Here is a 22,798-nt window from a genome sequence, read left to right as displayed (position 1 = left end):
CAAAAGTTTTTTTTTATTTCAGATAAATGCTGATCTTGGATCTTTCTATTCATCAAAGAATCTTGAAAAATTTACTCAGCTGTTTTAAATATTGATAATAATAATAATAAATGTTTCTTGAACAGCAAATCAGCATGTAACATATTTCTGAAGAATCATGTAACACTAACGACTGTAGTAATGATGCTGAAAATTTAACTTCAAAATCAAAAAACATTTCATGATGCTGTTTTTGCTGTATTTTGGATCAAATAAATGCAGGCTTGGTGAGCAGAAGAAGTACTATTTTTGACTAGTAGTGTACATTAATCTGGAACAGTGTAAGAAACTTGAATAGAATAGAATAGACCCTTTCACAACTGTAGTTAATTTGCTGTTATTATTATTGATATGCAAAACCAGACTAAAATAATACAGTATTTTATTAAATAGTGTACAGTGTTGTAAGAATGGAGAATACAATAAAATATGACATGCTGTATTATTGTAGTTAGTGTGAGTTGGGGTCAAACCACAAAATATGGCCAAATACATAATGGCATGTCATGTTTGTTCAATATTTGTATAAAACACATTATATAAAACAGGGTCATTTGTACAAATAAATGGAGACAAGATAATTAACATACAAATCTTCTTTTAAAATCTTGATTTATGTAACGGGAACAAAATCAATTTCAACTCTTTCATTCTGTATAATGTTCTCTGAGGTGTTTTTGCACAGCAAAACCGACACAGTAACATTTTACTTGATTAATGACTTTTTCCTAGGTGGCCACAAAACCACCTGTGCGTTTAGGACTGTAAAAATATTTACATAATTGCACTGATAAACCATCACTAGACAGAATATTAACAGTCGACTATTAACGTTACATTTGTTTGGCCATGAAATTGACCAGAATTGCTTCATTCAGACATAGGCATTTCTTCCATAAGTGCTCTGACCGTCTCTCCTGGATGCGGACGCTGAGTAAATGGTTTCACGGGTGGGCTGGTAGTAACCACTAGAGAAGAAGCAGAATGTAAGAAACACGCTCCCAAACACATGCACAATGCATAAAATAATAAGAATGGGCAAAATGGTATAGGAAAGTGTTATATGAAACAGAAAGAAGCGCATGAGTGAGTGTAAACAAAGAAACTTACGTCTTTTCCTTTTTGCCTAATTTGCAGGAGCACATGAGACAAGATCCACCACAGATGGCAAGAACACCGGAGGCCCAGCCGATGTATAAACCCTCTCCAATCTCATACCTATAGCACGCCACAAAAATAACAACATGTTCAGTCTAACGTACATAAGTTTCACTCAATCTAAAACTGAGCACCACAAACAGGTATTTGATGAGAGTAGTAGCTGAGTATTAAATAAGACAGCAGGAGGCAGCATTTGACTTTTAGCTGTCCATAGAGCACTCACTTTTGGCCAGGATACAACGGGTCGAAGAACACCTGAGTGATGTTGGCCGCGTACCATGATACTGATATCATCGTGCAGAAACCTTTGGATGGGATTAATAAACATAAAGATTAACAGATACAATAGCAATAAAGCGTTCGGAATGTGAATCTGATAAGAACTCCTAAAGATAGCTTAGCTGTTTGCCTGAAAAGCACATGTACCATAAGAAGATTATAGTCATCGTTGAGTTTAATTAGTAATGTGACTTACCCTGCAGCAGGAAAAATGCGCCTCCGATACCGGCGATTCTGCCTTTCAGTACTTCGTTGTCACCAGCGGCCTTCGAACACTGCATGCCGATGAGAGTGGCCACCACGCCGAATGTGCCACACACCACTGCCGCGATCATGAGAGCCCGAGACGCCTGGATATAACCTGATGAAACAGAAATATTTATCATTATATTACAGTATTAATTAACATACCAAAAGAGGGGAGTACAGTTTTGAAAAAATAATGAGGATTATATCTAAAATAATTACATTACTGCAATAAACTGCATAAAAAAGTCAGTCAAATGGGTATAAAATTAATTATAAGGCAGAGTAAACAAATAATTAAAGCTGGCAAAGAAAATGCATAAATAAATAGTAAACAAATAAATAAACCAAAAATATTGAAATGATAAATAAACAAGTAAATAAAAAGAAAGAAGGAAGAAAGCAATTAAAGTCAAATGATTTTAGAAGAATTACTAGATAAATAAATAAATAAATAAATGGCTGACAAAGACAATTCATAAATGTAAATAGTAAACTAATAAATAAACAAAAATTAAAATAAAATAAAATAGGGAAAGGATATATAAATAAAAAGAAAGAAGGAAGGAAAGTCAAATGAATTTAAAAGAATTACTGGATGGATAGATAGATAGATAGATAGATAGATAGACAGATAGATAGATAGATGACAAAGAAAACACAAATGTAAATGGCAGTAAAAAAAATAAAGAATAAATTAAAAAAGATGGAAGTTTATTTATTTATTAAATAAAAAATAGCTAGCTGGCAAAGAAAATACACAAATATAAATAGCACTAAACAAATAAAAAGAAATATATAAACAATTGAAAGGATAAATAAATTAAAACGAAAGACGGAAAGAAAGAAAGAAAGAAAACGTCAAATGAATATAAAACAAGTACTGGACTGAAAAATAAATAAATAAGAAAGAATAAATATATAAACGTCGCAACTTTTAAAATAAATGAATACATTTAGACATATTTAAACACATATATAAGACATAAAGAAAATAAAGAATTGGTTTATTCCAAAACATGCGAGTTGCGAGGAAAATAATTAATGGTAACCAAAGTTTCCACCAAAATCACATTTATTTATCAAGTTGCTACAACTGAGATTAATAAGTTATTATTATTAAAATGGTAACCAAAGTTTCCGCCAAAATTACATTCATCAAGTTGCTACATGAATAAAATATTATTAAAGTATGGTGATTTTTGTCTTACCAGACAGGGCGAGTAGAGAAGGGAATTCACGGCAGTTGTGCACTCCAGTCGAGTCCGTGGCGCAGGACATCCACAGGTTCTCATAAAGGGTTGATGTGGTGATCACAGTCCCATCTATAGACGACACTTTCCAGTAACGGTTCGGAATTGCGACGCCAACCATTATCCAACCGAAAAAGCCAAGACATAAAGCAACGACTTCAATAATCGGATCCATGGCTGCTTTAGATCAGCCTAAACAGACGCCAAGATCATCCACAGTCGAGTATGCCTTATATGTTTCTCTGCTTTATTTAGCTGTTTTCAAAATGTGTTCAGCCTTGGCTGCAAAATTAAAAGAAATGTCCAGGTTTTATTGATTTCGCAAGCAGTTTCGTGAGCTGAGACAATTTTTCCATACAGAGCGAGACTGCAGCAGTGACATATGAAATGTTGTTTTAAAAGAAGCGATGGGTCATTTATAGGCTCAGTTTGCCCTCCCCTCTAGTGAGCATGTCTCGCTTTTGGATTTTACACCCCGAAACTCAACAGGTGGTTATCACTAAAGTCCAATGGTCGTTCCCTGACCTTCGCAGGCAGTGCATCCGTTATGTTTCATGGATTCAAACACACTGCACACAGTAAAATGTGATTAGATGACTTCACCTGGGATCCGGAAATATAAATAAGAAACATAAAAATAAATAAAAAGACTATCTCGAAATTTAAAATATTTGTTGCCTATATCTGAAGTAACTACTATCCATATAAACTGTTCATATAAAGTTCGGGGTTGGTACGATGTAGTTTATTCCGCGACGGCAAAGCTGAATTTTCAGCAGCCATTACTCCAGTCTTCAGTCATATGATTCTTCAGAAATCATCCTAATATGCTGATTTACTATTCAAGAAACATTTATTATCATTGTTGTAAACATGTGCTGCTTAATAATTCTGAGGATTTGTGATGAATAGAAAGTTCGAGAACAGCATTTATTTTCAATACTTTTTTTTGCAACAATTAATGTTTTCTTTGTTTGTTGGCATTTTGCCTTTATTAAGATAGGATCGTGTAGAGTAGACAGGAAGTGAAGTGAGGGAGAGAGAGAGAGCGAGAGAAAGGAAAGGTCCTGGACCAGGGATTTGAACTCGGGACACCCACAACACAACAGCGTTACATGTTTGCACACTGCCAACTAGGCTATTGGCGCCTTTTTGCTACAATTAAATGACTTTACCTCCTTGCTGAATAAAAGTATTAATAAAATAAAAAAGTAAGCTTTTTTTAAGTTTACAAAAATTGAATGGTACCCATAAATGAATATAAAGACCAAAATAATTGGTATTGGGACTAATAAGAGCCAGCTAATAGTACTTTATATGTTATAAAACATATGGAACATGTCAGTTCAACAAGTGGTGACTAAACCAAATTTTAGAAGCCTTTCAAATGTTAACCTGGTCTATTAATAACAGATAGTTTTAGTGGATTTTAATAGGCTACTCAGACGTTTTCAGTAAAATGTTTTGGAATTGTCTTCAGAGGACGCTATCAGAGGAGGGAAAAGTGCAACTACTACTGGATGCAGTGATTAAATTAACAACTGAAGAAGCTATTGACAGTGTTTATCTAGTACTGCCTTTATCATTTGTCTCATTATCTGTCTCACTACGTCAGACGTCTTTATATATTCATCTCTAGATCAACAAGTTCACTGTCACCCAATGAAACCTCACTTCAGGAATCTACATGATGGTTAAATTTGTTCACATCATTTATTTGTCATTTTTGTGTATTTTAACCCTTTCCAACAATGACTATGATTTTCAGATTCATCTTTTCACACTGAGGACAACTGAGGGACGGACTCATACCCAACTATTACAAGAAGGTTTAAACACTCACTGATGCTTCAGAAGGAAAAACAATGCATTAAGAGTTAGGGGTGCGAAAACTTTTAAACAGAATGAAGAGGTACATTTTTCTTATTTTCTAACTTTCAGAAATTACAGAAGATACTTACATGTTTCACAGAGGACAAAACAAGTTAAATTTACCTTAGGTTTACCTTAGGTATTAACCTTCTGTAATAGTTGTGTATAAGTCCCTCAGTTGTCCTCAGTGCGAAAAGATGGATCCCAAAATCATACAGTCATTATTGGAAAGGGTTCAAATACACAAAAATACTGAAAAACCAAAGAATTTGTGGGACCTGAAGGATTTTTCAGAAAAACAGCAGGCAGTTTAACACTTCAGAATCAGGACAAACAAGGGACTCATGAACAACTCATCATTAAACAATCATTAAACAAAAAAAACACAGCTATGGATCATTCAGGTAACAACACAGTATTAAGAATCAAATGTGTGTAAACTTTTGAACGGGGTCATTTTTATAAATTCTAATATTTTCTCTTGTGGACTCCATATGAATGTCTTTCATGTATAATATCTTAATTCATGTCAGTATTAATAATTAACATTTTTCAGATTCTAGAAGGTGTATGTAAACTTTTGACTTCAGCTGTATAAAAATAATGCATTTAAACAAATATTGCATTATATTCCTGCAACACACCTGGTAATTGTCTCAGATTAAGAGTGTCAACATTAACAAGAAATAGGATTTAGTCACTGAAGATATCGCAGGAATGCCTACAAAGATCAAATATCTTTGACAAGTTTAAATAAAACGTCACATGACATGCAAATCTTTCATTAATGTTTAAAGGTTTAAAGAAAAACTCGCCATCTCCTAAAGAAAGACAATGTTAACAAAATATGACACACCAGAGGTTGAAGTTCATGTGGCAATAACTAAAACTTTCAGATTATTGTGAAATCCCTCGGAACAACAAAGAGGCTATTGATTTTAAGCATTAACACCATTAATAGCAAGATAACTGTCACTTATCCTTAGTGTACAAAGACCTATAAGTGATTAACTTATTTTATTGACATGAGACTAAGATATTTTGAGTGCACAGTACTGGAAATAGGCAAAATGGCAAACCATATCTTGAAGGATTTACATAGTGATTCTCAAATCGATTCCCAGGAAAAGGAAGCAAGTATGTTGCAAAACATGCCTCTGTAAATTCTGTAGAATGAAAAAATCAAATGCAGTCAATTCATATGTGTATATACTGCTGAAAGAGAGCACTGCCATCAGGAAACACTATCGCCATGAAGGGGTGTACAACACACTTACCTGGCCAGGCAAGACCAACACCAGGCAACCTTCTTTCATTGCTCAATGGTCTATTTCTGACCCTCACATGCCCATGTTAAAGAATTAGTTCACTTGCAGAATAAAAATTTCCTGATAATCTACTCACATCCATGTCATCCAAAATGATCATGCATTTCTTTTTCCGGTTGAGTAAAATATTTCAGGATTTTTCTCCATATAGTGGACTTCAATTGGGCCAATGCGTCCAGATTGCAGTTGCAATGGAGTTTAAAAAAAACTGTATATATATATACACAGTAGTCAACATTTGAAGTGGATCAAACAAGTTCATCAAAGGTGTCCTAAGACAAGAATGGGTATTGTTATGGTTTTAGGACAACTTTGATAAAAGATTTTGATCCACTTTAAATGTTGCTTTACTTTAAATTTTGATCCTCAAAAATGAGCATCTGTTAGTCTTGGGTGTCCATGATTCTGACACCGGTTTATCGGTTGTCCTTCCTTGCACCAGTTTTGGTAAGTACTAACCACACACTGAGAACATCCCACAACATCCCTAGCCATATCAGCCTTGGAAATAGCAACTTTTCATTTTCCATCGGTCTTAGCACACGATTAAACTACGGAAGTCGTTTTTTTAAAAAATATTGAAACTCTTTGGTCATTTTTGAACGAGATGCTAACAGTCTAATCAGATTCAATGATTTATGCTAAACTATGCTAAAAGTGCTACCGCCAGACCGGGAGATCGGCTAAACGTGTTCGGCTTTAATTCTAGGGAAGTTGGAAAATGAGCCTAATTTAAAAAAAAAGTGGAATGTTCCTTTAACCACACTATTTGGCCCTTGTCGGAGTCATTAAAATCAGTTTCCCCATTTTGCCCAGTTCCAAGTGAGTTTATATATTAATGTGCCCCTTTTATTGACACACAAACATACACACACTCACCACTCGCACACAAATCAAAGAAACATTCAGAAGCACAGAAACTTGCTGTGAACGTAATTAAACTCACAGCTTGTTTGTAGAGCGAGACGCACAGATGCAGATAATTCACGCACGCAACTTCCACCACTCTCAAAATGGCCATATTTATATTGTGAACAGCTGACTAATAGAGTGTTTTCACAACGCGTCATTAATCGGCCATATTTGGCAGCACTGAATGTAAACAATGCCACTGAACCGAAAGAAACTTGCATATTTAGCTGATTATTGCTGCTGAAAATGGTCAATTATCGTCATGTTTTTTGGCTGTACTTATCGGTTGGACTGAGAAAAAATAGGAACAAAAGTCGTTTGTGGATAGCCGAATTGAACCAAGATTTCCAGGGCAAAAACCTAACAAACAGTTGTGTTTCTTCTTATAATTTACAGTCAGGTAGGTGAAATATTAGGCTAATATCTTAAAGGGTTCATCGGATGCAAACTTTACTTTTACATGTTGTTTTAACATTAATGTGTGTTGGCAATGTATGTACAAATCTACCCTATAATGATAAAAATCCATGCAGTGGTTTTTATTAGTCTGTAAAAATAATATCCCCTTTTTCAAATCGAGCCATTCTCAGATGCCTGTCGGTGTGGCGTCACACTGACAGAGGCTGCTCCCATGATAGCTGACTGACCTGAGCTCTTACCTCAGATCAGCTGTAACAGTCTGACCTCCATTGTTCGAATGATTTAAGTTAGACAAGAATATCTCCGATTGAGCGATTGAGGTGTTGTGTTGCTGGATGTAATAATGAACATAGTGATCATCATTTACTCCCGACATCTGAGCCGCTGAAGATGCAGTGGATTACATTTGTTTGTGAAGGGAATGTGCCTCCCGATCTACATAAATGCGTCTATGTTTGCACAAATGATTCATGATCCGGCTTCACCTACAGCAGAAGTGAGTATAATTTTTTTTTGTGAATCTCTGCAATCACCTTTCCTAATAACGTGCTAGTTAGCCAGTTTTGCGGCTAAACGCGCTAAATGCGGTTGAAGTAATCAATCTCTCAGAGCAGCAGAGAGAAGAGAGGGGCGGGGCGAGCAGAGCTCATTTGCATTTAAAGGAACAATCCCTCAGAATGGGATGATTTTTGCAGAGCTTATTTTGACAAGGTAAAAAGGGTGTTGTTTTACACAACCACTGAGAATTTTTAACCAAAGTATATTATAGACTTTTCATTAAGACCCTAAAGAATCATAACTTGTGGAAAATGGGCATCCAATGACACCTTTAATTAATACTGCTGGTACATATCTTTACCTAATAACTTTAGTTTGTCCAATATTGTGCCCTTTCCTGCTTAAGTCCTTCTCTACATGATTTAGCAGCTTTCACATGTTTCTTCTGTGGTTTAGACAGCATAAATTAGCAGAACAACGTATCCAGTAGTACATTAACCGTGCAGTCAATGCTGTTGTTTACATCCAAATATCGCCTATATAGCCACGCATCCGGGTAACTGACCAAATTGTGATTGACGTTAAACATACGCTTCGCGCTCTGCTTCTGTGAACAGTAAACCCTGCCTACTTTGATTTGATTGGCCATCTCAATTATTTTGACATTGACGAGAGCTGTTTAGCTTGCTGAGGCCGAAAAATATGAAAATATAACTTTAAAAGGCTTTTGTCATCCAAACAAGAGCGCTAGAATGATTTCTGAACGATATATTCATATTGTATCAATGTAACAGATTTATGTAGAGAATAATGAATGTTTAACTCCTTCATATGTAACATGAAGAGAGGACAAAAGTTAAAAGTGGCACTATATTGAATCGCTTGCGTGTGATAAGCAGATGATTGTTCTCGGTTTTAAAGGTCAGGTTTATGACTAGCTTGCTTGACTATTGCAATACATCAACTTTAATTGTTCTTTAACAAACACAATAGTTTTCCCACATAGTTCTAAAACCGATGATGACACTTTCAATGATCTGACATTTATGGGGACCATAAAAAGAGCTCATAAAATAGTTCTGTTAGTTTCTGCAGTGATGCTGAATCCTGCACGTGGAGATCTATCCTCAGTTCAAACCCTGCTCTAACACACACAGCAAACTACTTCAACTCCAACACAGAACTCTGTCAGAGATGAAGGATCACTCTGAGTTTGTTGTGTTAAGTGAGTGTTATTTAATTGTCAAACTGTCATTTAAATGAGACTTATGTGTTATGTAAAATCAAATGCATTAAATTAGCCAGTAAACGTGTTTGCATGTTTGGTTACTTTGCAGGAAGGCTGATTTCCAGGAGCAAGATTGAGTTATGAGTGTAATTTAGGAAGGAACACGGAAGTGGACAAAACAAATATAAATGTATAGATGAGTGTATACAAGAATAATACGTGTTTGCCTATAGAGAAAGTGATGTAATTGCTTCAAGCAAATTTGTAATGTGTAAACAAGGAAAGAAAGAAAATTATGACTGAGCTCTGAACCCAGGCTGTTGTAAATCATTTTTATGATCTCTTTATTGTCTTTTAACATCAAGAGGCGAGCACAATCAAAAATGACACTCAATAAATAACAAGGATAACCTGTGCATTGGTCTTGTTTGACAGATTCTAAAATGCCCCTACATGTTTCAACCAGATCTCAAATATCAAAACACAAGTGTGACCTTCATAGGATGAAATGCACTCTCAAAAAAGGTACAAAGCTGAGCAAGTATCCGTAGGTACACAAGCTAAATGCTAAATATTAGTACTTTAAAAGTACATATTAGCACATAAAGTGTACACATTTGTAACTTTTAAACGGGTACCGCCCCAGTGACAGTTTTGAGAGCTCGACTTGAATCTTTGTTCTCATTTTCATGTCAGTGCTTTTTTAATTTGTCCCACAAACTTCAGTAAAGTTTAGGCATGACTAGCAGAATGTAACACCAGCAAAGTCACAAAACAGGAGAGAGAACAGCTTGCGCATCAGACTTCTTTTCATCATTTGCTTTACCAGTTAATTAGTAACCTCAATGCCATGTTATAAAATGATGTTACTAATGGCAACCATAAAGCCTGCATTGTAAAGCTGAGATGTCTTAACATGTGAGTATGTCCCTTAAATGAATAATGTGGGAAGTACGAATTGTATCCAACATTAAATTGAATGCTGTTATCAGCCATTATCTAAAGTAAACATGTTTTACAACAAATTTGTTACTTTCAAGGACTGGTAGTTGTTGGGCTTAAATCAATGTTGTAGATACTCCCACACGTGAGAGCGTCCGAGCTAATGATGCACGGAGGACAACCACTTTGTGAGTGACTATTTAACCAGAAGCTTCAGACCATAGTCAAAATTAAAGTAATCTATGTTTTTCTCACCATGATTTCCAGACCTTTCGACTAATGAATCTTTAAGGCTTTTAAATCATTTTATTGAGATTGCATTCTAGCTAATTACATTTATAATTAATCATTTAGCATACACTTTTATCCAAAGCAACTTAAGCATTAAATATAACATCCATGCCTGGAAACCACAATTTTATAAAATCCCTTGCAATTCGTTTTTTCATAAACACGGGAACTAGATTTGAGATTAGCAAGATGACAACATGACGCATATCCAACTAAAATGAATAATAAATTCGAAAATTCCTTTCATTTGAACCTTCCATATTTTAAAGACTTGTTTTGTTGAATGATGGACTTGATTCCAGATCGTTGTTCATCTTAATGTGTGGAGGACATGTGTGTCTTTGCAGACGTTTCAGTGTAAAATTTAGTATAGACTACAAAAAGTCACACAGGGAGAGACACAAGGTACATGTAGGCAAGATGAAACACTTGACAGCATATGTAAACCAATGGGTAATAAACACAGTGCTGACAAACAATGACTTGTAAGAATATGCATTACAAGGCCAGTCATCCATGACACTTCCAAATCAACTGTGCAAAACATGTAAACACACTCATTATTAGTTCAGTAACCACACATTTTAATTTATTAACAGCATAAGGCAATAATGTAGTTTATCAAAACTGTTCCATATTGATTATCTATAGTGTAAGTACATTTATATATTTAATTATAAAAGAGAAAAACCAAAAAGTACATGCTATTACAATATATCTTATCCTGTATTGCAAATCTTTGGCAAACATCTGTAGTTGAATTTCCTTGAAAAATGAAAGGTTTCAAAGGAAAAACATACACACTGTATTACTTTATTCCAACCCCACATCTCTATACATACCAAAAAGAGCTGGAGAATGATAAAGCAAAAGAAATGTGGTAAAATATGATGAAAGCCAGCAGAAAAATACAAACTAAAAAGGGACAGGCCTCCTCATGGTGTTATGTGATTATAAGAAATCATTAAGTCTCTCTTCTGCAGAGGAACTGAATCAAAGTACACTCGTCAGGAACTCCGTATTAGGACTTTGCACCTTTGGACACGGCCAAACCAATAAGACCAGCCAATCCGGCCACACCTAAACCGATACCACCGACAATTGCCATGCCAACTAATCCATCTGAAAAAGAATTAAAAAAAAAAAATTTGAAGTTTAATTTACATGCACATCAAATTCCATTTAAGGCTTACATTTGTGTTCATATACACTTGTAGACACTGAAATATGCCTATGTTGTCATACCTGGTCGCTGCAGGTATGCCAGTATAATCAGGATTATATAATTACTATTTATGATTTAATAAGGACTCCTCCACATCTCACCTTTAAAAACAGCTGACAACACTGTCATAAAATAGAAATAATCAGGCAAGTGCTAAAACGCACGTGCAGTCATGTGCTGGTAACTAAGCAAAGGAGGTAGAGAGAGTGAATGCAAGTTTGCAGCAAGGATGGTGGGAGAAAGCTGTGATGTTACAATTTACAGATGTAGAATGGCAAACCAATTTTAAAGTGTCGAAACGCTCTTTCCACATGTGCAATCATTGAGAATGTGATGAAACCAGATGTAATGCATGTATCCCCATATATTTCTTTTTAATGGATTTTCTGAATTTCAGTAACACTTTAGTATAGGGACCAATTCTCAGTAATAACTTGTTGCTGATTAGCATGCTAATTATTAACATACTGGCTATTTATTAATACTTGTAAAGCACATATTCTAAATGACCATATTCTACATCCCTAACCTGATACCTAAAATTAACAACTACCTTACTAACTATGAATAAGCAGCAAATTAGGAGTTTAATGAGGCATAAGAAATAGTTTTTTTAACCTCAAACACTTGTCTCTTCTTAACTGTTTTTTTTTTTTTTTTTTTTTTTTTTTTTTTTTTTGAAAATAACCAATCATTTCGCTAGATGAGACCCTTATTCCTTGGCTGGGATTGATTAGAGCAATTTGAAGCTGCATTTAAACTGCATTTTGGAAGTTCAAATTTGGGGGCACCATAGAAGTCCATTTTTGTTCTGAAAGTGAATTAATCCTTTAATGGCAAGAATTGAAACTTAAAATAAAGTGTGACACAAATTTCTAAATTAAAACAGGGTGAGATATGGAATTTGTGGAATCCAAAAATTGTCAGAAAAACAGTGCAGCAATAGGATTGTGGCATTTACATGGCTAAATTCCAATTAATATTAGAATACTGATATGCATTCTAAATAGATTTTGAACAATTAATCTTTGTGACAAATGGAAGGCGGTGAATAATTTAATATAATTAAATCTGATATTTATTCTCTGTGATGCAAAGCTGAATATTCAGCAGCCAGCACTCCAGTCTTCAGTGACATGCTCCTTCAGAAATCCTTCTAATATGCTGATTTTGTGCTCCAGAAACATTTGTGGTTATAATCAATGTTGTAAACAGTTGTGCTATTTTGTGCTATTTTTATTTTTGTGGATTCTTCGACAAATAGAAAGTTCAAAGCAACAGCATTTACTTAAAAATATATATTTTTTAATAACTTCTGAAGTCCTTGCTAAATAAAAGCATTATTTTTTCATTTCATACTGACCCCAACCTTTTGAACAGTAGGTTGTCACAAAAATGCTGTTGTCTGGTTGAAATGCTGTATCTCACCTTTTTTTAGCGCATTGTTTATGAGTTTTCCAGTTCCAGGGCCTGTTTATTATCTGGTTCATTTTTCAGCAGAGTGCGAATGTACTTCAGTGCTCTCTCATACTCCTGACGTAGGGTGGTAGAGAGAGCAAAACAAAGAGAGAGATTAGTTGGAAACTAATTAAACAAATTACCCAAGTATTCCCAAACCCATGTTATACTGCATTTTTGTTCAAATAAACGCAGCAATGGTAAGCATAACAATTCTTTGAAAAAGGTAGTGTATTTTAAATATGCATTCCCCTTGATTTTAGGGTAAAATAGGACGTGGACATGTACTTGACAGGTTCTGTGAGATTCACCTCTGCACATTTACTTCATCTGGTATTCATATTGAACGGTTTACACATTACACGTGTTTATATGGTGACACGACAATAAAGTTACTGAACTGATCTGATTTAATTTAGAAATTATGCAGTAAATTCCAATGTAACCGGGCTTCCAGGAACAGAGCTGACAAACACTCTTTTAACTAGATGCCAGAGAAGTCTTCATACAAAATATGTGATATAAATAACGTTTATTAGCAGTGACAAAATCAGCACATATCAAAAAAAGGAAAATGCAAACCCACCTTAAGTCTGTAGTTTCCAACAGCAAGGTAGAAGAGAAAATCTCTCTGATCATTTTTTTTGCTTGTATGAACCAGTTCTGGTGAAAGAAAACGGAATCACTATCTACAGAATTTCAGACCAAGAATGGGTACAATTACAGCTGGAGCTCAAGAAGGTTGTAACTAACCAAAAACTAAAAGACAAGCTGAAGCACTGACCTTCCAGTAGCTGAATGCCTTTTACAATGTCATTTGAGTACTTGCTTCTGATCAAGCACCAGGCGTATTCAAAAGTCGTTTCCCTGGAAACGGGTCCTTTCACCAGCTCAGCGTTATACTTCTTCTCAAACCTCTAAAAGACAAGAAGTCATGTCAAAGGATTGATGACAGTCAGATTCACTCAATTGCATCAGTAGATGGATGATGTCAGGATCATGTGCTCCCCCTGGCCGACAATCATAGACTAACTTTGACAGCAAGAATTAAACGTCTGATTCCATTAAGTACGTGAGATGATAGGATAATAATAATACATTGATTAAAAAAGTGTATTTTTATTCCAAAAAGCTTTTTAAATAAGTTTAAGAGTTTCATCAATCGTGTCATGTTCAATGTTGTTGTTTTGATGGAGTACAGTAGAACTGCGACCGTGGAAACTCCCGATTAAAACCCAATATCGGCCGTTTCACCACATACAACCTTGTCATCAAGACGACATCGATGTCATTTTGGATTTACAGTCATGAAAGTAAAGGATAAAATATTTTACCTTTAGATCTTCTGGTGCCACTATATCCGACACAACCGCCTCCATTTTCGCGGAAAAAGCAACAGCAGCGTGTTTACGTAGTTGTCAAAATAAAAGTCCGTGGTTATGACGTACTCAATTTCAGTGTTGTACACAGCTTGTTCACAGCTGTATATTTATCTAAAAAAAAGATTTTAGTGTTTTTTAAAAAACATCCCTTAGAGTGAATACTGTGATGGTACCATGGTATAATGGTGTTGCGAAATACCATGGTATTTTGATATATATTTTTATACATGGAATTTTGTAAATACTCAGTATTTAAAGTAATACCATTGTATTTTTAATGGTTATGGTATGTGTATATATATATATATATATATATATATATATATGAATACCTCATTAAAAATGCATAGGACACTTTTACCATGCCTTTATCGTTTATTTTTCCAAATAGCATCCATTCATTTTTTTTTAATACGAAGGCCTACATCATTTAAATGATTACTGTGTGACATTTCAAGAAAAGTATTTGAAAAGTTAATTTTCAAAAACAGATTAACTCTGTTTTTAACTGTTTTCAAAAATCATGTTTTTTCATTGTGCATTCCATTTAATCTCAATCAAACTGCAGTTGGGTTGTTTTGGTTAAGGAAAATAACTAAAAAAATCTGCTAACTAACACAATAAAAGCATGGTAACATAATAAAAAAAACATGATTTAAAATGTAAAAAAACAGTTTCAAATAAGCTCTTCATTTATTGTCAGCTACTAATAAAAACTACTATGCAATCTTTATCATGAAAATTACTGTGCAATACTACAAAATTAGCTTTAGCTACCCTGCTGGAAAACAAAACAAAACAATAAAAACCATCACAGAAATTCTAGTGGTTTTTACTGCAAATACCATTATAAACACCACAAACCATCAACTTTTAACCATTAAAAATGGCTTTCTGTACAGTACTGTGTTTTTGGGACATATTCCATTAGGATAGTGATTTTAACAAGTCATCAATAGGCAACAAATTGACAGTAGAGACCAATAAGCACCAATACAGTTTCCATGAAAATCATTATCAAATCAAAAATCAATTCCTGTTATAATTAGTGAAACCATTACAAATTCTGTAATGGTTTCTGTTTTTTAATTTTTTTTTTTATTTTTAAGCAGGGTAGATAAAGAAGTCATACAACGAAAGTGTGAAAAGTAAGTTATTGTCTAAAGGCTGACAGGACCCATAGTTGAAGAAACAACTACTAATAAAACTTATTAGGCCTACTATTACTATGCAATATTAAGATTTACGTAATTGTGTTTACGTAATTTCCAATTATTATTCCACACATTTTAGTCATGTAATTATTGTGGCTTTTATTTTGGACAAAACACATTTCCTGCAGTCATTTGAAATCTTCCGTTAGGGGTCGCTCTCTTCACGCTCGTCTAGAAGCAACTCGACACTCCGGTCACGTGGTATGACCGAGTAGGACGGCCATCTTCCCTAAAACACAAACAACAAGAGCGTACTAGACATCAACACGCAACGACCATTGGAGAGGGAGAGAGAGCAAAAAACAGTAAAAACGGAACACGATTCTCGAGGAGGAGCACAGAACACAAACAACTGCACATGCATCCAAAGTGAAGATCGTAGAGTTTGACGGGGCGACTGGACAGTAATCGCATCGACAGCTCCAGAAATACGGTCAGCAACTGTGTGTGCTTCTCTCTCCTTGAATGTCTGAAGCGTTAATGGCAGATGGGTGTTGCATTAAGTTTTATGCAAACTTGGAAGGGGAAGGGCAGTGTGTGTGCGGACAGCGAATGCGTATTAGTGCATAAGCAGCTTTAAGTGGCCAGCGCTTGGGTGTGTGGGAATTAATCGTGCTGTTTTAAGTTGTGAGGCTTGCTGTATGTTTGGTAAGGCAGCTGTGGCCATGGGTTGAAGGCCACGGGAAGCAGCGGAGTGGAGTTTGGAGGGGCGCCGCGTGCACAGGCAGGGGGAGTGTGCAGGCTGTGCACGCGCATGCACACTCCCCCCTCCCTGTGCACGCGACGCCCCTCCACACTCGTCCAATCAATAGAAAAACGACACCCAGCTATTTTAACAGACGTTTTTTTATTCCACGCTGTAAATATTAAACATCGACATTTTGCTTGTGTTACAAACTAGCCGCTTTTTTTCTGGGCGTACGTTTGCGTTGAGCTCAAAGACACAACGAATAGAAATGGCCTAAGCCAGTACTTATTTGTAGTTATGTCCCGTTCTTGAACGGCTCGTTCTTATGAGTCGGATCTTTTCAAGGAATCGATTGAACCGATTCACTAATAGGATTAGTTTATGACGGTTGTCGTGTCATCAGCTCACTGACTCGTTGAATCGCAAACTGTCAGGTTCGAAATTATTTGAGAATCATAAGATCATTTAAAGTCAATCGAAGTTATGTCCCTTTCTTGAACTGTTTGTTCTTTTGAGTCGGATCTTTTTAGTGAATCGATTGAACCGGAACCAAATGGAGTTGGTTCACGAATCCGTCTAAATTGTTGTGGAGTCATCAGCTCGCTGACTCATTGAATCGCAAACTGTCAGATTCGAAGTGATTTGAGAATCATAAGTAGGATCATTTGAAGTCAGCTGAAGACTTTACTAGTGGGACGGAAAGTAAGTAACTTGGCTTTTATTGAAGTTACTTAATAAATACATAATGACTGAATAGCATAATCGTTTCAAATAGATCTTAGTGGAAATATATTTATGATTCAAAGCATTTTAAATCAAGATATGTCAATGTAAAAATGGCCTATTGATGAGTAGTTAGTTGTAGTTGTGTTTTATTCTTGAATGTCTTTTTCTTTTGAGTCGAATCTTTTCAGTGAACTGATTGAACTGATTCACAAATTAAATTGGTTCACTAATAAATAGTGAATCATTAGCTCACTGACTCATTGAATCGCAAATTGTCAGATTCTTAATGATTCGAGAATCATAAGTAAGATAATTTGGAGTCAATCGAAATTATGTCCCATTCTTGAACGACTCGTTCTTTTGAGTCAGATCTTTTCAGTGAATCGATTGAACCAATTCACAAATGGGATTGGTTTTATGAATTTGTCTGAATGGTTGTCGAGTCATCAGCTCGCTGACTTATTGAATGCAAACTATCAGATTCGAAATGATTTGAGAATCATAAGTAGGATCATTTGTTGTCAATCAAAGAATTTGCTTGTGGGACGGAAAGTGAGTAACTTGACTTTTATTGAAGTTAAGTTACTTAATAAATAGTGAGTCATCAGCTCACTGACTCATTGAATCGCAAACTGTCATATTCGAAATGATTCGATAATTATAAGTAATATCATTTGGGGTCAATCGAAGACTTTACTTGTGGGATGGAAAATAAATAACTTTTATCAAGGTTAAGTTACTTAATAAATACTTAATGATTGAATAGCGTAATTGTTTCAAATAGAACGTAGTGGAAATTAAAGCCCGACCGATAAAGGATTTTGAAGGCCGATACCGATACAAATATTTATTGGTTTTAAAATCCAATATTCCGATATATCGGCCGATATTTTTTATTTTTTTTTTAAATTTAGGAAACGCGCAACAAAACATTAACAGATTTCCCTAACATTAGTTATTTGTAGTTATTTATGAGTTTTAACTAACATAATATGATAATACATTATAAAACGAAACTTGTTTCTTTTATTGTCACAATTACAATGTCAGCTTGCTTATCCCTTTACCTGCACTTTTTAAATTCTTTCCACCAAGCTACATCAAACCATTTTCAATCATCAGTTGCTGCCTGCCTTCTAAAATCTACTATTTAAACCTAAATCCATTACGTGGCTCGTTAATGCTGCGGCTGAACGACAGTCTGCAACGCACACTTGGCGTCATTGGATTTCACACACATGTAAAAGAAAAGCTAACTTTTATGCACAAGTTACGTTTGATACTTTTTCTCTATGTCTAAATGTTCACTCCTCGCAAGTCTAACTTACATTTTACAATGCAGGGACTGTAACTAGAGATATGCTAGTTATAAATACAGTAATCATTACTTTATTTAGGCAGAATAAGTTCGTTGTGGTTTCCAAGCTCATTAATGTTAACGTTAGCGGTCTTCCACTGATAGTGGCATTAGCTAGCTTTGTGGTTAGCTAGTCTATGATGAGCCATAATTTAGCAATGGATAACGTCATACTGCAAATTGTAAAACATACATTTTCAATATAACAGGCCAAGGAGAGATGATACGTCTCATTGCTATAACTGTCACGCTATTAAAGAAATACTTCAGTCTCATTGTCAAAAGTTAAAAGGACAGTCAGTCAACTACACTGTAACAACGTAACGTAATTACTAGCTAATTCCGCTTCACTCTCGGCTTGTTTAACAGCAGCAAAACTGGACATGATAGTCACGAATTTTGTCATGCTTATTTGAGTTAAGAGAACTGATGGGGATGTTCTTTTAATTGTTATTCAAGCAATGTATGTCTCGTGACCAACTCACCATGAACACACTTCACCGATGATCTCACTGGCGGATAACCTGGTTCTCTCTGCCCGACGCTGGCTGGATCAGCAGGTTGCAGGATGTGTGGCGCGTTATGCACGAGTGTTGCCAACAGGGACGGTGTAGAGTGCCCTCTGGTGGACAAACTATACAACGCCAACACTCATGACATGGTTGAAAGGTGTTTCGTCCGTTTTTATTTTATTTTTGAAATATTCATTTATCGGCCATTATAAATGCCGATACCGATAGTTTGGAAAATGCCTAATATCGGCCGATAATATCGGCCTGCCGATAAATCGGTCGGGCTCTAGTGGAAATATATTTATGATTCGAAGCATTTTAAATCAAGATATGTCAATGTAGAAATGGCCTAATGCCGAGTAGTTGTAGTTATGTTGTATTCTTGAATGACATTTTCTTTTCAGTCGAATCTTTTCTGTGAACTGATTGGTTCACTAATAAATAGTGAATCATTATCTGACTCATTGAATCACAAACTGTCAGATTCTAAATGTTTTGAGAATCATAAGTAAGATCATATGGAGCCAACCAAAGTTATGTCTCGTTCATTTGAGTCTTTTTAGTGAAACGATTGAAGCGATTCACAAATTAAATTGATTCATGAATCCGTCTGAGCGGTTGTCGAGTCATCAGCTCACTGACTCATTGAATCGCAAATGGTCAGATTCAAAATGAGTTGAGAATCGTAAGTAAGAGCATTTGGAGTGAATCGAGGGACGGAAAGTACGATTTTTGACTTTTATCGAAGTTAAGTTACTTAATAAATACTTAATGACAGAATAGCGTAATTGTTTCAAATAAAATGTACTGGAAATATATTTGCGAGTCAAAGCATTTTAAATCAAGATTTGTCAATGTAATATTGATGTGTACACAAATTGTATGTCAGTTTTAATTGACTTTATGAACTGAATCAAGACGGCAGCAAACTAAAACATTGCATGTGACGTTATAATAAACGCCCTTAGTCATAGAACTTACATAATAGTGTCATTATTAGTAAAGTAAACATGCATTTGTGATTGTGCAAGACATTATTAGTGTGCTCAGTCTATCAAACCATCTCAGGGACCACCATATGATATAAAAAGAATTGCTAAATATTTTTTTTAATCAATTCTTCCAACCAGTTCTTTGAATCAAACTTTCATCTCTTCATACTTGAGCTTTTTGCTGTTATTTGGCAGCTGTTCACATTGCCATTGCAAATGCTTAACTCCCATGATGAATTATGAGCTCTCCCAGGCATACTGATGTATCTCTAAGTGCCTTTGAAATAACAGGTGTCTTTAATTGTTCTTAAGATGATATAGATTCTCATATAGTGCTTTATGTTAAAGAGCCAGGCTTCCCCAGTGAATACTATTTATTCTCAACGGTTTGTTCGGTTGCTTAGATATTTCTGTTGCTATGACATCTGTGGGTGCTGTTGATTAAACCCCTGGGATGTTGCTTTTCCATCGCCATGCTATCCTGATTGCAAAAACGTCTAGTTGTGCAGCGCAGATGCCAATAATATAGAAAGATTTTTACTTAAAATACACATTATGCACACTTGCCCTTTCCAAAATATAGCGTTCTGGTAAACTTTGTCACAAACGAACGTATTTCACTATGTGTTTCCTAAGGCAGGGTTTGGTTGTGGCCATGTTTTTTAAAGTAAATATCTTTCAGAATATTTTAAAAAGAAGAGAGTTTATTTATATGTACGGTTGGCCTTTAAATTCATAGGATACTATTACAGGAGCGTGTTTGGCAGTGTGCGCAGCAGCTAGAACTAAAACTTGTAAAACATTTATGTTCGTTGAAATGAAGCTGAAATAAAATCTAAATATTAGGTGAAAATCTGCCCCCTTTTCTCTTTTTTAATGCCTTCAGTTATAGTACCTGCATTTAGTCCACAGTATTAAAGAGTTTTATGTGGTCATGTCTTGTTTTCTCCTACAGATAAAGGAGGGAGAGGGATTGTCGGCGTGAGGAGGGGGTCACCAGCTGGGACCTGGTCCACACAGCATTGCCAGTACAACAGAAAGCGTTCGAAAGACACACACAAATAGAGAAGGAGAGAAGCTTATTGGGGTCATAACTGCTTCTGGCAGCTGTATTATCAACAAGTTTGACTTTTTTCTGTTTTCTGTTTTGTCTGTTCGTCTGTTTTGTTCGTTTCTTGTAGTCGATCGACTTTAGACGTCAGTATCAAAGCTCTGCAGTTTACTGCAGTCCGACAGGTATTACTCATTTTAAGGGGTTTTGATTTCTTTTTTTGTTTTGCATTTGTTTTTATTTGTTTGTTTTCATCGGCTGTGAACAAGAGAGCTCTTACTGCATCTGACCTTTCGTATTTCTGCTCTCCTGCACACTTCCCCTGAATAAGGCAGCTATAACCCTACTCTCTCTTAGAAACACACATACGCACACACATATACACAAACACACCTTTCAGCCCTCTCACCCAGACCTGGTCCAGCCTAGTCTTGCCTGCGCCACTCCCCCGGACAGGGTAAGAATAACGCATGAACGACTGTGTTTACATATATAGATACATATATAGGTTTGACAAAAATGTTTAGGGCCCTATGAAATGTTTTATTTTTTCTCACCATGTATCAAATTCTGTGTTTTAGCATGTCTAATTATTTGAATGCATACTTAATTTATTCACATTTATTCTTAAAATAGCCTTATTATTTATTTATTTATTTTACTCTCAGTAGTTCTGTGTTGTGTATTTAAAATGTTCTAGTTATCAAATGAAGGCAAAAAACAATAATTTAATTTATCTTAAACCTTTTCTTTTGGCAAACAAAGGGGAATTTACTATTAAAATTAAAACATGGAAGAAATGTTGTGTGATTATACCCTAAAAAATAATGTTTGTTTAATTTTTGTAGTAGTAATATATTTCTGGCGCAATATCTTCAAGTTAAACCAGACTTTTATTTTGACGGGTTGCCGTGTCTGCCTTTACATTTCTGTGTGTATGTGATATGACGCTAGTTTTCCTAAAATGTAACGGTCAAATGCTGAAATCATTGCGAGCGTAATGCGCGCTTCAGTGTGTGTAGTAAACAAAACCGCTCGTCTGCTCCATTTATTAAAACAGAGACACATAGAACATGCAGGATTCACGTTTAAATGGTGTTTTTGCGGTGTAATATTTACAGATACTAGTCCATATTGTGGTTGGATTTAAGTGTAATGACCAACTTTTGATTAATTCATTCAAGCTTTGACAAATTCCATGACGTTCCGCATTATTCAGTAAATTCTGTTTTTATGACTGGATTACACGATTCCGTCCACATTTTCCGCATCATGGAAATCATAGGGCCCTATATGTGCTAATGAACAGCAGTATGCTTGCAGCATATTTGAGTGTGTTGCATGCTCTTATTCAGGTATTTCTGTTTGTAGACTTTCACCTCTGAGAAGGAAGGAAGAATATGACTGCTGAAACACTTAACTTTGGCCCAGAATGGTAAAATCCTTTCCTTTCTATTTCTGTGTCGCCTTCGCTTCGCTTGTCCCTCACTTTTTCTTTTACTTTTTTTTTTCATCACTGTCCTTGACTGAGTGAATTTCTTTTTTCCATTCTTTATCACTGTTGGAGAAATAATATGCAAGCAGTAACGTTACTACGTCACTACTTTTTCCTATAATAAGCTGCTTTAGGCTAAGTGACATGCTATGTTGTTATTTTTTTGCCGTGTTGTATTGCAAGTGTTGCTCTGAGGCGACCTTCAAGTGCCATTTGATTAAAAAAAAAA

General features: G+C 35.4%; 3 protein-coding genes across 3 annotated transcripts in view; 1 reads left to right on the top strand and 2 right to left on the bottom strand.

Annotated features, from left to right (window-relative positions):
• Window positions 1-404: 404 nt before the first annotated feature.
• On the bottom strand, window positions 405-3,422 carry cldn15a (claudin 15a). Its single transcript, XM_051113912.1, has 5 exons — window positions 2,937-3,422; window positions 1,676-1,840; window positions 1,424-1,505; window positions 1,150-1,257; window positions 405-1,007 (listed from the first exon to the last, which is right to left on the bottom strand). Exons 1-5 carry the CDS (start codon window positions 3,151-3,153, stop codon window positions 914-916), a joined length of 666 nt encoding a protein of 221 aa, XP_050969869.1. The 5' UTR covers window positions 3,154-3,422; the 3' UTR covers window positions 405-913.
• A 7,614-nt stretch (window positions 3,423-11,036) lies between these two features.
• Window positions 11,037-14,558, bottom strand: fis1 (fission, mitochondrial 1). The gene is given in 6 exon segments (XM_051116060.1): window positions 11,037-11,591; window positions 13,123-13,149; window positions 13,152-13,227; window positions 13,739-13,815; window positions 13,937-14,069; window positions 14,487-14,558. Coding segments are annotated over 6 exon segments (459 nt in total). The 5' UTR covers window positions 14,532-14,558; the 3' UTR covers window positions 11,037-11,490.
• Window positions 14,559-15,959: 1,401 nt separating this feature from the next.
• gigyf1a (GRB10 interacting GYF protein 1a) overlaps window positions 15,960-22,798 on the top strand; it is a 35,036-nt gene continuing 28,197 nt past the window's right edge. Inside the window, 3 exon segments of the mRNA XM_051115933.1 lie at window positions 15,960-16,181; window positions 20,979-21,531; window positions 22,446-22,509. Of these exon segments, the coding sequence (XP_050971890.1) occupies window positions 22,475-22,509 (35 nt within the window). The 5' untranslated portion in view covers window positions 15,960-16,181; window positions 20,979-21,531; window positions 22,446-22,474.

This window comes from Labeo rohita, chromosome 7, assembly GCF_022985175.1.
Source record: "Labeo rohita strain BAU-BD-2019 chromosome 7, IGBB_LRoh.1.0, whole genome shotgun sequence".
NCBI lineage: Eukaryota > Metazoa > Chordata > Actinopteri > Cypriniformes > Cyprinidae > Labeo > Labeo rohita.
Note: the sequence above shows the minus strand (reverse complement) of the source record. Positions and strands in the feature narration are given on the sequence as shown.